The sequence below is a fragment of the Acipenser ruthenus genome, chromosome 58 (genome assembly GCF_902713425.1).
Source record: "Acipenser ruthenus chromosome 58, fAciRut3.2 maternal haplotype, whole genome shotgun sequence".
In the NCBI taxonomy this organism is placed as follows: Eukaryota; Metazoa; Chordata; class Actinopteri; order Acipenseriformes; family Acipenseridae; genus Acipenser; species Acipenser ruthenus.
In genome coordinates, this window is record NC_081246.1 from 3180888 (window position 1) to 3196433 (window position 15546).

General features: G+C 39.0%; 3 protein-coding genes across 3 annotated transcripts in view; 2 read left to right on the top strand and 1 right to left on the bottom strand.

Annotated features, from left to right (window-relative positions):
• The window catches only part of LOC131724953 (oocyte zinc finger protein XlCOF26-like), a 275201-nt gene that overhangs the window by 119574 nt on the left and 140081 nt on the right, over nt 1-15546 (top strand). The window lies entirely within an intron of this gene.
• LOC117971128 (zinc finger protein 397-like) overlaps nt 1-15546 on the top strand; it is a 186936-nt gene that overhangs the window by 98893 nt on the left and 72497 nt on the right. The window lies entirely within an intron of this gene.
• LOC131724941 (zinc finger protein 30-like) lies at nt 3642-11265 on the bottom strand. Its single transcript, XM_059018059.1, has 3 exons — nt 10327-11265; nt 8339-8629; nt 3642-7314 (listed from the first exon to the last, which is right to left on the bottom strand). The coding sequence occupies exons 1-3, from the start codon at nt 10652-10654 to the stop codon at nt 6623-6625; spliced, it is 1311 nt and encodes a 436-aa protein (XP_058874042.1). The 5' UTR covers nt 10655-11265; the 3' UTR covers nt 3642-6622.

The window sequence follows — 15546 nt, forward strand, 5'->3', positions numbered from 1 at the left end:
TGTTTACACCCTACACACCCTAATCAATAAACACGTCCATCAAACTAATAAAGGAAAAATATTTGCTTGCTTTATAGACTTTAAAAAGGCATTTGATTCAATTTGGCATAAAGGACTATTTCTTAAACTTCTTCAAAGTGGTGTAGGGGGTAAAGTCTATGACATCATAAAATCGATGTACTCAGAAAATAAGTGTGGTGTGAAAATTGGCAACAAAAGAACAGAATTCTTCACACAAGGGCGTGGGGTGAGACAGGGCTGCAGTCTGAGCCCAACACTATTCAACAGCTGGCCACAGTGTTGGAGCAGTCTGCAGCCCCTGGCCTCACTCTACATGACACTGAAGTCAAGTTTCTGCTCTATGCAGATGACCTGGTCCTGCTGTCACCCACAGAGCAGGGGCTGCAGCAGAGCCTGGCACTGCTAGAGCAGTACTGTCAGACCTGGGCCCTGACAGTAAACATGAACAAGACCAGAGTCATGATATTCCAGAAGAAAGCCAGATCTCAGGGAAATAAGTACCACTTCACTCTAGGTAACACCACCCTAGAGCACACCAGCAGCTACACATACCTGGGTCTGACCATCAGTGCATCAGGGAGCTTTAACCTGGCAGTGAATGCACTAAAGGAGAAAGCACGCAGGGCTTTTTATGCCATAAAGAGGAGGCTCTACAATATAAATCCCCCCGTCAAAATTTGGCTCAAAATTTTTGAAAGTGTAATTCAGCCAATTGCTCTCTATGGCAGTGAAGTGTGGGGTCCAATCACCAACCAGGACTACACAAAATGGGACAAACACCCCACAGAAACCCTGCATGCAGAGTTCTGTAAAAACATCATGAGATTACAAAGAAAAACACCAAACAATGCATGCAGGGCTGAATTAGGCCTTTATCCATTGATTATTAACATCCAAAAAAGAGCATTAAAATACTGGATTCATCTAAAAACTAGTGATCCAAACTCACTCCATCATAAAGCCCTGCAATACCAAGAGCTCAGCCCAGAAAAGAGTCCCCTCAGCCAGCTGGTCCTGAAGCTCACTGAGCTGAGCAACACTGACATCAGTCAGCTTCAGGACAGCACTGCAAAAACAATTCCAATTAGTGTAAACCAAATTATAAAACACCTGAAACACTCCTATCTGGACCATTGGGATACAAATACTAAAACACAAAACAAACTAGAGTGCTACCGGACCCTAAATAGAAATTACACCCTGGCAGAATACCTGGTAACTGTCAGAAACACAAAGCAGAGGCAGATCCTGACCAAATACCGGCTCAGTGACCACAACCTGGCCATTGAAAAAGGCCGACAGAGGCAAACCTGGCTGGCCAGGGAGAACAGGCACTGTGGTCACTGTGAGACAGGAGAGGTCGAGACAGAGATTCACTTCCTGACACACTGTGAAAAATATAAAAACATAAGGGACATTTTCTTCCCCAAATTCTGTGATTTAGTCCCAGAATTCCCAAAAATGTGTGATACCCAGAAGCTGTCAATCCTGCTGGGGGAAGACAAACACACAGCCAGACTGGCTGGTCAATACGTGGAGACCTGTCATAGCCTGAGGGACAGACCGTGAACACGTCACACTAGAGAGGGAAAAGAGAGAGGGAGGGAGGGAGGGATTCTGTTTAATATAGAAAGAGGGAGGGAGGGAGGGAGGGGGTATTGTATAATTGAGGGAGGGGGGATTCTGTTTAATATAGAGGGGGGAAGGGGGTACTGTTTGATATAGAGGGGAAGGGAGGGATCCTGTTTACTGTATTAATATAGAGGGAGGAGGGATACTGTTAGTATTAAGAAAAATTCTTTGTCTGTATATTTGAGTTGGTTATGCCATGTATGTGCTTTGGCAACACAATTATTTTTATTGTCATGCCAATAAAGCCAATTTGAATTGAATTGAATTGAGAGAGAGAGAGAGAGAGAGAGAGAGAGAGAGAGAGAGAGAGAGAGAGAGAGAGAGAGAGAGAGAGAGAGGGGGGGTAAATAAAACTCAATTCACTTTGATTTTACAGTACAGTTGTACATATCCATTTCAAAACAGAAACTGAATACTAAACAACACAAATACGTTTTATATTTAATTAGACTAATATCCACAGAACAGCACCATTACTAACTAGCATGGGGTTTGCAGTGTAGAATTAGGAGACCGCATAGAAGTTAGAATTTAGAAGCGGGGATCAGGGATTAAAAAAAAAAAAAAGATTGTCAGTATCTGAGAATAATGGTTTAACTGTATTTGTCGCGATGATATATTTATACTAAATGCAATAAGAGTTATCTACCAGTTTGTTTTTAGATTGCTTGCTTTCTTTCTTTCTGCCTTGGAGAGATGAGCTCCATGCGGAGTGCGTTCAACTGTACCTTAATGAGTGTAATAGCAGCGCATTTCGAAATGTTAATACTGTGAAGAAGGCACTGTTCACCGTGTTGCATATTCCGTTGTTTTACGCTGTTAAGGGCTATTCCCAGTCTGGCAGAGGAATTGAAACCACGCTTACATTTGTGCGTTGGTTTGTTCATAGTAGAGGGTGTTTCAGTATTCCAGCATGTCTGCCATTGAGCCTCATATCCAGCATATCACAGCCTAACAATTTCACCTGCTCGGACTGACAGTTACTCTCAGAATTCTGCCGTCTGGAAATTCACAGCAAAGTGCAGCAGAAAGTCACAAACTTGGAAAGTCAACAGTTTGTGGTATTTCGGATGATAACTGTCAAGTCATTTGGCAAGCTCTCTTGAAAATGAATTTCTCTTCTTTCCTTCTGGCAGACAATGAAAGGATATTGCAGAAGCTGAGGCACTGGAACAATTTTGATAGTGCGGGTGCTGAAAGCCATTGAACAAAACTGTAACCCCTGTATATGACGGAAGCCATGCAAAGCCAGAGGTGCTGCCACACTCCCAGCACCCCTAGTTCCAGCACCCCTGTGCACAAGACTTCTGGGTGTACTGGAACTATCCTATGTGTAAGGTGCCATAGATGGAAAACATGTGAGAATTGGAATATGCACTGTCAATCACTGCATGTATAATGATACATTTGGCATTCTAGTATATCTGTGAATGTGTTGTCAGCCAAACACAAATGCTACCTGTTCAGGTGTTTACAAAAACGGCTGACTAGAGTTACGGAGCCTGAAGCACTAACGCTGTCTTCCCTTACTATCATATCAGCTGTTAAAGTCACAGGCAATGGAGTCCATCAATAGATGTTTATTGCTGAATTAGTGATTGCAGTCTCAGTCAGTGGGATATCTGAAAGCAACACCTCCCATGAGTTAAACATCTCAGCACGTCTCTCTCTTACCAGCGAGGGGGTGAAATAGTGTCTCCCTCTTTGCAATGTGTTAAGTGTTTTGTTTAAAGCTCTGATGTCTCCGATCAGACTGTCATCCTCTTGTCTGTTTCAAAGTGTAAATGCAGTCCAGTGCAATAAACACTTCTGAGGTGTCTTTGTGAAGGAATTTTATAATAATTGTTTTTATATATAAAAGAGAGACTTGTTTGTTAAAGGGTTTTAATATTTATATGGGTTATGTAAGCATTAAGACCCGACAGCTTTTGACAAAGTCCCGCATAAAAGATTAATTCTCAAACTGTACGCAGTAGGGATTCAAGGAAATGCATGCACATGGATTAGGGAGTGGTTAACATGTAGAAAACAGAAAGTACTGATTAGAGTAGAAACCCCAAAATGGAGCGAGGTAACCAGTGGTGTACCACAGGGATCAGTATTAGGTCCTCTGCTATTCCTAATCTACATTAATGATTTAGATTCTGGTATAGTAAGCAAACTCGTTAAATTTGCAGACGACACAAAAATAGGAGGAGTGGCAAACACTGTTGCAGCAGCAAAGGTCATTCAAAATGATCGACAGCATTCCGAATTGGGCAGACACATGGCAAATGAAATTTAATAGAGAAGTGTAAAGTATTGCATGCGGGCAATAAAAATATGCATTATAAATATCATATGGGAGATACTGAAATTGAAGAAGGGAACTATGAAAAAGACCTAGGAGTTTATGTTGACTCAGAAATGTCTTCATCTAGACAATGTGGGGAAGCTATAAAAAAGGCTAACAAGATGCTTGGATATATTGTGATAAGTGTTGAATTTAAATCAAGGGAAGTAATGTTGAAACTCTACAATGCATTAGTAAGACCTCACCTAGAATATTGTGTTCAGTTCTGGTCACCTCGTTACAAAAAGGATATTGCTGCTCTAGAAAGAGTGCAAAGAAGAGCAACCAGAATTATCCCAGGTTTAAAAGGCATGTCGTATGCAGACAGGCTAAAAGAATTGAATCTATTCAGTCTTGGACAAAGAAGACTACGCGGTGATCTGATTCAAACATTCAAAATCCTAAAATGTATAGACAATGTTGACCCAGGGGACTTCTTTGACCTGAAAAAAGAAACAAGGACCAGGGGTCACAAATGGAGATTAGATAAAGGGGCATTCAGAACTGAAAATAGGAGGCACTTTTTTACACAGAGAATTGTGAGGGTCTGGAACGAGCTCCCCAGTAATGTTGTTGAAGCTGACACCCTGGGATCCTTCAAGAAGCTGCTTGATGAGATTCTGGGATCAATAAGCTACTAACAACCAAACAAGCAAGATGGGCCGAATGGGGCCTCCTCTCGTTTGTAAACTTTCTTATGTTCTTATGACACAGAGGGCATCACCAGGCATTATATGACCATTTGGGTAATGGGGCCCGAGACAAAGTCGCTGTTACAACCAAACGGTCATATAATGCCTGGCAATGCCCGATGTGGAGGGTCTTATTGCTCATATACTTCAATGTTACAGCACAATTAACTATAATTTTTTAGTGATTTTAACTACATTTATTTAGATTTTCCTTTTTTAAACATATCCTTCCACATAAGCACTCTAAAATGAACATTCCATAAATATAGTCCTCCATAACAACAATCTTCTCTATAAAATATGTACAACTGTATACTTTTATTTGAATAAACAGAGAACAAAAGATTGTGAAAAAAGATTTATTATTATTATTATTATTATTATTATTATTATTATTATTATTATTAATAATAATAATACCACTACTACTACGACTAATAATAATAATAATAATAATAATAATAAGTCTTTTCCTTGTTTATTGATTTGAATATTTCAAGTTTTCGATGAAGATGGGAATGAACGTTTCCTGCTGCCGACAGAGTGTGTGATCAGGTTTTGCATTACTCTACGTTGACGGTCCAGTCATTTTTAAGGCTCCTTTCACATTGATGACCAATCACAAACATTATTTCCATGCTTTGCAAACCAAAGTTGGACTATAACTGGATTTTTGTGGACCTAATTGAATGATTTGTGCAGCGACGGCTCAAACCTGCAGCAATACTAATTTTTGTATTTTCCTAATGGCCTGCAAGTATAGCAGATACTGTGATCGCTCACATTGGTTGGATCTAGTCCGGTTCGTGGATAAAGACAGAAAGCTGATGGATTCTTATGACATTTCATTATATATTTCTCCAGTGACTTGATGGGGCAGTTTGGATCATCGGGGCACTCATACATTCTCCCTCCGTAGTTGGATTTTAAGATGTCTGTGGGGTTGTTATGATTTTTTGTAGCTTCATTGAAACAGAGACTTGCACACTTTAAACCATTGACGTCAGTTTTGATCAGGAAAGCATTATGAGGTAATTCTCTTGAGCTTTCTCTGCCCAAAATGTATTTGAATGTCAAACCACACTTTATACAGCAGGCCTTGTGGAGTGTTCGTATTTAAAACATTAGAAGACTTTCCTTTTATCAGATCTGATCCAGTAATGGCTGGGTGATGTATGCTCTCACCCTTGCACTCTCTCCTGGGCTGTTTTGTTATCGAGGTAAAGACATTATTTGTAGATGTAAAATTGGAGTTTTTTATTATTTTTCTTTGTTTGCAGTACAGAGAGCTTGTTAAATGTCTGTGTATCCCAGCTCTCAAAGAAATATAACTTGATATACCGGACTGTTGTCCCTCTTTATTTTTGGCGGTTGCATAAAATTCTCTGGCAAGTGTTTTCCTAAAAAATTGTGTTTTTATTCATTGAAAAACATTAATTGCCCAAGCTGTTTTCTGGTATTTTTTCAGTTCTTTCTATTTGAATTAAATCAAGTCACTGTTGGGTAACACTCCCATGTCTAGGACTACTTGTAGTAGTACTGATGGTAGTTTTTTTTCAGTTTGTCCGACAGTACTTCTCTCTGTGTTACTTACAGAGACTGTAGACATCTCAGAGGTGCTCATATTTTCTGGGATGTTTTGATTCAGCCATTCCTCAATGGACATCTTATTAAAAAGGTTGAAATTTACTTTAAACAACATTGTGTTAAAATCTGACGGAGTGATCTTATTTGATTTGTTTTTGTGATGCGGTAACAAAGACTCTAAGGGCACATATCAGGGATTATATCCCTCTAGCTCAACCGTATTTAGAATGCATGGAATCTTTCCATTGAAGTATATATATATATATATATATATATATATATATATATATATATATATATATATATATATATATATATATATATATATACAGTATATATTAAAATCACATTAATCTCTTCAGGGACAGGGTTTTTGTCTTGCGAGAACTTTATGGTTTATAAGGTGTCCCTCCAAAGGAACTCTTTCCCAACATTCAGCATTTCTCTCATGTGTGAATTTGTTTGTGTATTTGTGTATCTCGCCTGTGTGAATTCTTTTGTGTCTTTTAAGACTTCCTAATTCAGTAAAGCGCTTCCCACAAACATTACAGTGGTATGGCTTCTCTCCTGTGTGAATTCGGAGGTGATTTTTAAGATGTGGTAATTGAGAGAACCTCTTCTCACATTCATTACATTCGTACGGTTTCTCTCCTGTGTGACTGAGCTGGTGTCTTTTAAGGTGTGAGAAACAACTGAAACTCTTCCCACAAACAGCACAGGGAAATGCAGTCCCTCTTGTGTTATTTCGCTTGTGAGTTTTAAGAGAGCCTAACTGACGGGAACTCTTCCCACCTTGAGTAGAACAAGGCAAAATGTTCAAGTTGCCCCAGGTTTCAGAATTGTTCATATAGAAAGAATGTGCAGTATCTATACTCTCCAGAGTAAGTGGTTGCCTGTCTTGTACAAGGGGAATTTGAACTCTCAATTTGTCTGCATTCTCTTCTTGAGGTATCGTCTCTCTGCGTTTCTTGCGCTGCAGTTTGCCACTAGAAGAGTTTTTGCAGTGGAGTGATGGAGTGGAGTCGTGTTCTCCTTCATCTACTATAGAAGCTAAAGAAAGAAAGAAAGAGACAAAGGTTATTGTAAAGCATTCTTACACATTCACTCTTCTGCAGGGCTCCCCCTCATAACCATGACCAACTCCTAGAGTGAACTCTGATGAGAATACAGTCAAACCTGCTTAATATCACTCCTGTTAATACCAGCCTCCTTTTATTATCATCACATTGAAATTTTCCAGGCAGAATATACTGGCTGTCAATAAGGACAAATGCTTGAGAATATCACTTTGATTATTAACACACTGGTTAATATCACTCACATTTACCAGTCCCTGATTTCCACCCCACTTAATATCGCTTTGAGGAATAAAAGTATAAGATCAGGTTTACATGCAAGTGCTGTATTGAAATGTTTCTTCTGATGACACTTAGCAACCTGACTGGATTTGGCATCACCCATTGATGAGTCATGTGATCCCAGCACCACTATAAAGCTGTGGGAGCAGCACAACTGCAAACAGTCTACCAGAAACAGGGACATGCAAAGATCTAACAGCATTCAAAACAGGCATGATAGTGGGTGCACATCTAGCAGATGCCACAGCAGCAAGGATAGTTATGTTGCAAGCCATTGACTATTATTATTATTTATTTATTTATTTATTTATTTATTTATTTATTTATTTATTTCTTAGCAGATGCCCTTATCCAGGGCGACTTACAACTGTTACAAGATATCACATTATTTTTACATAAAATTACATTATTTTTTACACATTATTTTTACATACAATTACCCATTTATACAGTTGGGTTTTTACTGGAGCAATCTAGGTAAAGTACCTTGCTCAAGGGTACAGCAGCAGTGTCACCTACCGGGGATTTAACCCACAACCCTCCGGTCAAGAGTCCAGAGCCCTAACCACTACTCCACACTGCTGCCCCATAGTGGTTGAGCAGCCTCCCTAGCTTAAATTGAGGTGTAATGACCAAAAATATGAATCTTCAGCACACTGCACTGCTTAGTAACCAGTTTCTGCACGATTGATGGTCAACACAATGTTTATAATTACCTCTAAATCCCAGTTCACATTCAGGTGGACAATCATCACACAGGCTGGATCCCAGCTTGTTGTTCTCCTCAAGTGTACAGACATTATTTTCAGTAGGAACTTCCTCTGCGATGGGGACACATTCCTGTTCTATGAATTCCTCTTTAATAGGAACACAGTCCAGTCGAGGGACCTCTTCATCTTTAACACATGTCAGCTCCTGGTGAAAGGACTCCTCTAGTGTGTAAACTGCTTCTATCCTTGGCCCCTCCTGTGCTTCAGATTTTGGCATAGCATGGCTCTCTTTGGGATCTGTGTGGAAGTAAATTGTACACAATTAGAACTCTTACATACTAGCCAGGTTCCTCTACAAAGCCAGCCCCTTGTCAGAATTCTACTGAGAGAAGGCACTGGATAATTCCGGTGTTATTATGAGGAGGCGTTTTCTTTTTTTTATTTATTTTTTATAGTTTTTAAATGGACATAGTGTGCCCAGTTACATTACCCTGAGCTGGGAATGAGGTTGGATCCAACATATCTTCTCAAGTATTTCTGGTGATCAATGCCTCCAGTAGGTGGTGCATAACCAGTGTGGTAAAGTATAGAAAAGCTAGAGGGAAAGTATGTTGGGCCCCACCTAACTCTGTGCCCTGAAGACTTTGGACATTCTGCTACCCTTGCTCACTGGGCACCCGGACAATAGATACAAATTCTGAATAACGGCCTATGGAGATTAATTTCCAGACACTACAGGATGGAGAGCTGGGAATGAGGCTGGATCCAACATTGCTTCTAAAGCATCTGTGGCAGAGGGGCGCTCAAACCCTCAAATTGAAGCTGAAATACATTTTTAATTAAAATAAAATAAACACTTCACCCCACCCACATGTCCATGTTTTATATTTTTGTGTTTTTAAATAAAATATGTATTACAACTCCTATCAACCTTTGTTCGGATATTCGCTCATAATTTAAATATTCGTTCATTTTTCAAAAAGTAATTATATTGCTCTGAGACAGCATAGCAGCAGGAGCAGGGGGCGTGGCTGTGGCCCCTGTGTGTGTGAGCCTTTATTTTACAGCAAGCCCTTACAATATGCAACATGTTAAAATAGAAAAATATCCCAGGAGTACAGAATACGTTGTGTAGGGCTTACTTTACCCCAGTGAATTCACTACAAAACAAAGGATGCCGTTTTGCTTCTCATTTATTGCATTCCACATAACAAAAAGTCGCAACAAAAAATATATAACATCAGGGAAAGAAGTTAACTTAAGGCAGTAGTGAGGATTTGCTTCCTGCCTGGAAAATAGGTAGCAAAATGGTCTTATTCAGTGGCGGTTTATTCGACTAAATTATATATAAAAATACATTTAAAAAATAAGCACCTAACTACCATTTTAAATAGACTGAATACCCCAAACTTTCATATAATATGCCTATATTTAAATCATAAAGTATTTATTGAAACCACCTTGTGCTCAACTAAGTAATGAAACGAATGCAATTCCTTGTCGAAATGTATTTTGTTTTAGCCTTAAGTTCTACAAGAAAGCAACCATATCTGTCATCTAAGCATTTGATATGCCATCAGTACAGTAAGGGTGGGCGATATGCATTAAAAATAATATCACAGTATTTAAGACTTTATAGATGAAAACGATATATATATCACAATAATTTAAACATTTGTATCAAGGTTTACTTTTAATTGTACTTGCATGCCCTGAAAAGGACAGTGAGGCAGCAGATGTAAAGATCTTTAAAGATGACAGAAAAGATAGGCACTTAAATGAACAAATCTTTATTTTGTGTAACGCCACAGAACAGCATGAAAGTTTAATAGAAAATAGGACACAGAGACAGAAGAATGGCACAAGCTGACAGCATAAGGGCTGCATTTAACAAGAGAAGCACAAGAACACACATGGTATCTGACCAACTACAAAAAAATCAATGAATTCCAGTTGGAATGACCTAGCAATACCATCCATAAAATCAATCTTACCTTGAAATAATCCCTGGTTCTCATTCCTCTGAAAGTCTTGTTCATTGCAGTCGGGGTTCATGTTTCTGAGAGGTTGTTTAATGTCTGCATCTGCAGCGTTCATGCATTCCCGCACTGCTTTCAACTCGCTCTCTGATATTTCCAATCTCAGCTTCAGACTTTCATTCTCTTTCTCCTTTCCAGCCATTTCCATTCGGAATTCAGTGAATTTGCCGCCGACAACTTTTGTGATTTGGCACAAGACGGTGTCTACAGCCGCTTTCACTGCGTGCTCGATGGTAGAGGCGAGCTCGTCTTGAAAGAACGACACGGAGACACTGACGTCCATCTTCACTGGTTTTAGTTTGAGACTCGAGTAGCAAATGTATTTTTATTTTTTTAACTGCAAAATTAACATTCATAAAATAGCAGTTCTTCTTCTGGTGAGGTAAAGAAAGAAAACACACTGGTTTAAATTTGCAAGGAGTAACTTTTTGTCTTTCAGAATCTTGCAGAGCTCTGCTAGAATTTACAGCGCGTTTGTTTTATCAGTAACAAAATCATATTGTCAAGTTAAACATCTCTGTGTGTACTACAGCTGACGCGCTCCAAATGGACTCTTTATTTCACAACTCAATGCAGGTAATATATATATAAATCATTGGTTTTTAGCCAACCTACATATTTAAAAAAAAAAATCAGTTGAATATCTCTTTCTCTGCAAAAACAAACGCAAACGTTTCAATTTCCTGTAACGAAAGGAAAGCATCACTCTTACAAGCGGGGCCTGGTTGGCTGCAGAAACAACCTTCTCCCAGTTTGCGAGTGACTGACTGGCTGGCCTCCCTGTCGCAGGTTATGAAACTGGATCCCAGAGTTCGCCATGTTGGCTCCTTCTGCGTTGTGTTTTACTCTGCAATGTCCTGTTATGGATCTGAAATGGCGCCAGTTTCGTCTCTGCTCTGTACTGCGCGAGCTCAATGAGTTTTCTATCCTAAGTTTCTGCGAGTGTGTCGTTCATTGTGTTTTGTTTAATTTATTAACGTATTGTACCTTTTTATCTGAATGATAACGGTTTAGAGGTGAAATGGAAGCCTTGAGATCGTTTAAAGAAAGAAACAGCAATAACTTACGCGACGACTGAAGAGATACAGCGAGAGAGAGAGCTAAACACAACGGAGCTTACCGTAATTCAATTCACATTGATGTTTCAGTCATGCTACAGTACAGTACACTAAATATCAACTTCATAACCGTTCAGAAATTAAGATTATGGTTTATGATCAGGCTGACATTGGATTGAATGCTTGCGGGACCAAATTAGCATGCAAATATCTTGAAATATACTTTAAAGTTTCCACGTGTTTTAAATGTAATCCTCTCATGCGTGGTTTCTTCATTTGAGGATAGATACACAGTCATAGTTCTCTTCAATGGAAATGGACCATCTATTGCGTGCAAAAACGTATTACTTAAATGAGACCTTAAAGTGTTTTGCTGCCCTCTGGTGTTGAATAAATTGCATTGCACTCCAGGGAGTACTTCTTCGGATTGCTTGGACTAAAGTTAGTACACTTGTTAATCCCGATTGCAGGGTAACAGAAGATAATCACCACAGGTGGATCATCCGCTAAATCACACTAAACAACATCCTGATTGCAGCGTGCCAAATAGGACGTGAGATGATCCTGATCAGGAGGACTAACTTAGTACTATGACTAATTTAATACGTTTGCTCGCCCTACGTGTATACAGCACATTTTAAAACAGACGCCTCCATTATTCTCTGAAATGACGACTTTATTAAAATGAAAAGTGAAGCCTTCAGTAAGGTTCGCTCGCCGATGCCGAGTCACATGAAGCCATTCATGCTCAGTGCACGGTACTGTAGACTCTCATCACCCAGTGTCTCAAGTGAAAAGCATCACTACAATGTAACTGAATACAGAACTATATACAGTATTTTAAATTATCATATAAAATTGACAATTGCACTATGTACGTTATATCATTACCTTGTACCGTTGATACACAGTATTAAGCAATTCTACATTTTTCTAGGTTCTAGAATGTAGCCTGGAATTTAAATGTGAGGCGCGTTTTTCCTTTTTTCTCGTTTATTAGGGTTGAGGAACAAAATATTCTGAAGAGACTGGTTTTGTTTTATTCGTAAAAAATGTTGCAAAAACTGTAATACAGCGCCACACAGTAAGATACTCCTATATTTAAATAATAATAATACAAACAAATGCACGATTGATGTAGTCAATTTAACCGACTGAAACGTCACATGTACAATTAGTATTATATAAACACCAAAGTGTCCATGCAGCAATAGGGTTCAAATTCAAGTATGATCCGCTAGTGTGGAGTGTGCGCAGAAAATACAATTAGGCCTATCGATATAGATTAGGAATATGTATTTTAAATGAGTTTGCCTGAACCACGCCTAATGCAGCCTAATAAACACGCGTTTATCATTAATAGACCTATGTGTATTACTGTATTTATCAAATGTTGGTAATGACGATGTACAAAATGTCTGAGTTTGTCTTTACACCTTAACTTGTGAATTTCCATCCGCCCTTGTAGAGGCTCGCTAACTTGTTCAGACTAGCTAAACCACTTGCTGTTTGGTACGCTCAATCAGGACTAATTCAGTACAGATCTGCAGGATTTGCTAGACCGCTTTTTAGTCCACTTGATGCGGATTTAGTCACTGGAAGGCTCCAGTCGACCCCTAGTGGCCGTATTCCGCTGTTGTTTTTGTTCTTGTTGTTAACATGGCTGTTCTGTTCAGTTTTTAAACTAATGCAATAGTACAGCACCGCTATTACGTTATGGACTGTCCAATAGCTACTGTAAATTGATCCAGCTGGGTTTTGACGGCAGTTGCAAAAGTTAGTGGGAAATGTGCGTCTGTTTGGTTGTAACAATAAAGTGCCGTTCCTGATCACTAAATCCTGCCTTGTGAATACACAGCAAGGGCATCCAAGCAAAGCATTGGGTGGTATTTCTTTAACAAGCAGGAGAAAACGGAATTTGCAAACTCTGCCAAGGAAATATTTCAATCAAAGGAGGAAGCACACTTACTTAATGTGCTCCACATTATTTTTATTTTATTTATTTGCTTATTTATTTTTAAATAAAGATGACTTCTTTGATCTTTTTGGTAAGAAACTATACCTGCGTAATAAGTGTAGATAAAGCATTCTGTATTGGAAACCACACCGTCATTATTAATGGCTCACAGAGGTATCACTTAACCCGCTCGTTTCAAAGTAGGCACTTTGAATGACAGGCGCTGTTGCTGGCAAATGAGAGCATCCTAGCACTGCTCCACACTGCTAAATGTGGGGAGAGGTTAACCCCTTTGCAGCTTCCATCGGCTGTGTTCAATTCCCCTAGTGGCAGCGTGGCAGAAATCCTAAACAAACATGCTGGGGATTTAAACATATCATTGAAGTCGCCGCGCTGGCTCTCAATGCAGTGATGCCATTACCCAGGTACCCACTGTGCTGAAAAACCAAGGATACAAGAGCTCTTAGATAAACAAACGCAAACGTAGTGGGCTGTGATTGGCTCAGGATTCGGTATGGTATGGACAGTGAGCTTAGTCAAGTGGTTTCATTGAGTTGTGCTTGGAGTGTTCTTGCAAATGGAATGTGTTCACTTCTGACGTGAATGTGAAATGAAATCTTTAGTATTCTTTGAAAAAGTCAATTTCTTATCTACAGGCATTCACAGCATGTTCTTAATTTGTTTTAAGACACAGTTAATTGTGTTTGTTTTAAATGTGTTTATTATGTGTTTATTCATTTAGTTTTGAAAGGGAGATTTGTTTCCCTCCTGTTTTAGTCAGGGTTGAAATACACAAATAATTCCCTTTTTTAGTTTTGCCATTATCTCTTCTCATACTCAAAATAAACATTACAACTGCACTACAACTGACCAAATATTATAGAGAGGCGGGTGGTAGGTTAAAATAATTAAGTTGGTTACATCGTCATTTCTCCTCGCTAGTTCTATACAGTGAATCAATTAAGTCAGATTGTTTTTTAACTAATTAGAAAAGTGAGGGTTCCATTGGATTTGGGGATTTACTAAATACAGCACACCCTCGCTAACACCCTTCATTATAACTAACATTCGGCTATAACGGACCTGGCCCCTGGACCCCAAATAATATATATTAAAAAGATAATATAAACACACACTGTCAACATCCTGGTCTGTACGCACGGGATGCCACCTCCGCAGTGAAGTCAATTGTTTTGTCTTAATAAAAAGAGAGCGCTGTGTAACTATGCCTCCAAAAGGAAAATAATTTATGTTACAACAAAGCTGGAAACTGTATTGATCGTTTGTAAGAAGCGATAACGCAGGCATATCTCTGTCGTGAATATAAGTTGTCAAAAAGCGCTGTTTTTCTGGCTTGTTCAGCAACCATGCGGCAAAGCAAAATTGATAGTTACATCAGGATATGATTAAATACAAAATACTACAGATTAAACACTTGGTAGATTACAGTACTCTGAAGTACAGGATTAAATGCAGTAAAGTAGGGGGCAAATAAGAGCAAGTAAAGCGCATTTAAGGAAGGGTGATAGTGTCCCAGGGGAAAAACAGAGGCGTTCTACAGGTGCTGTCTGAAGAGGTGAGTCTTAAGGAGGCGCCGGAATGTGGTCAGGGACTGGGCAGTCCTGACATCTGTAGGACTGACATCTGTAACTTATTCCAACAGTTTATCGTTTATTTTGCTTGTACTTTCGCTATAACAAACCCCTCGATATAACGAACAATGGCTTGGACCCCAACATGTTCGTTATAGCGAGGGTGTACTGTAATTGTAATGTTATTTTTTTTAAAGTATTTCCCTCTCATCTATATAAGCGTTTGCAGTGTTGCACAGCTTGATTGACAGGCTGTTCACTTTGAAGATGGTGGATTTGATTGGGGTTGCAGCTGTCGCTCTCAGCCCAACAAAAACTGTATTCGATGTCTTCGTTGTCCTTTGAAATAAAAATACAAATACATGAAAGCAATTCATTTTGTGATATTTTAAACTTTAGAAATACGTTTATCGATGTATGAACTGTACCTGCATGTACAGTAATCTGTATTTTATTGGATATATTAATGCTTTCCATTTATTTGATATAATCTGTGAAAATAACTATTTGCTTTATACTGTGTTTTTATTTCATTATGTTAGTGCAATAGTTTGTATTTTATTCCTTT

Bases quoted from the DNA above. Each gene is read 5' to 3' on its own strand.
- LOC131724941 (XM_059018059.1), bottom strand. From the start codon at position 10,654: ATGGACGTCAGTGTCTCCGTGTCGTTCTTTCAAGACGAGCTCGCCTCT. The intron at 8,630-10,326 runs GTAAGATTGATT...ACTTCCACACAG, and splicing joins GAACCAGGGATTATTTCAAG to ATCCCAAAGAGAGCCATGCT. The intron at 7,315-8,338 runs GTAATTATAAAC...TTCTTTCTTTAG, and splicing joins ATGTGAACTGGGATTTAGAG to CTTCTATAGTAGATGAAGGA.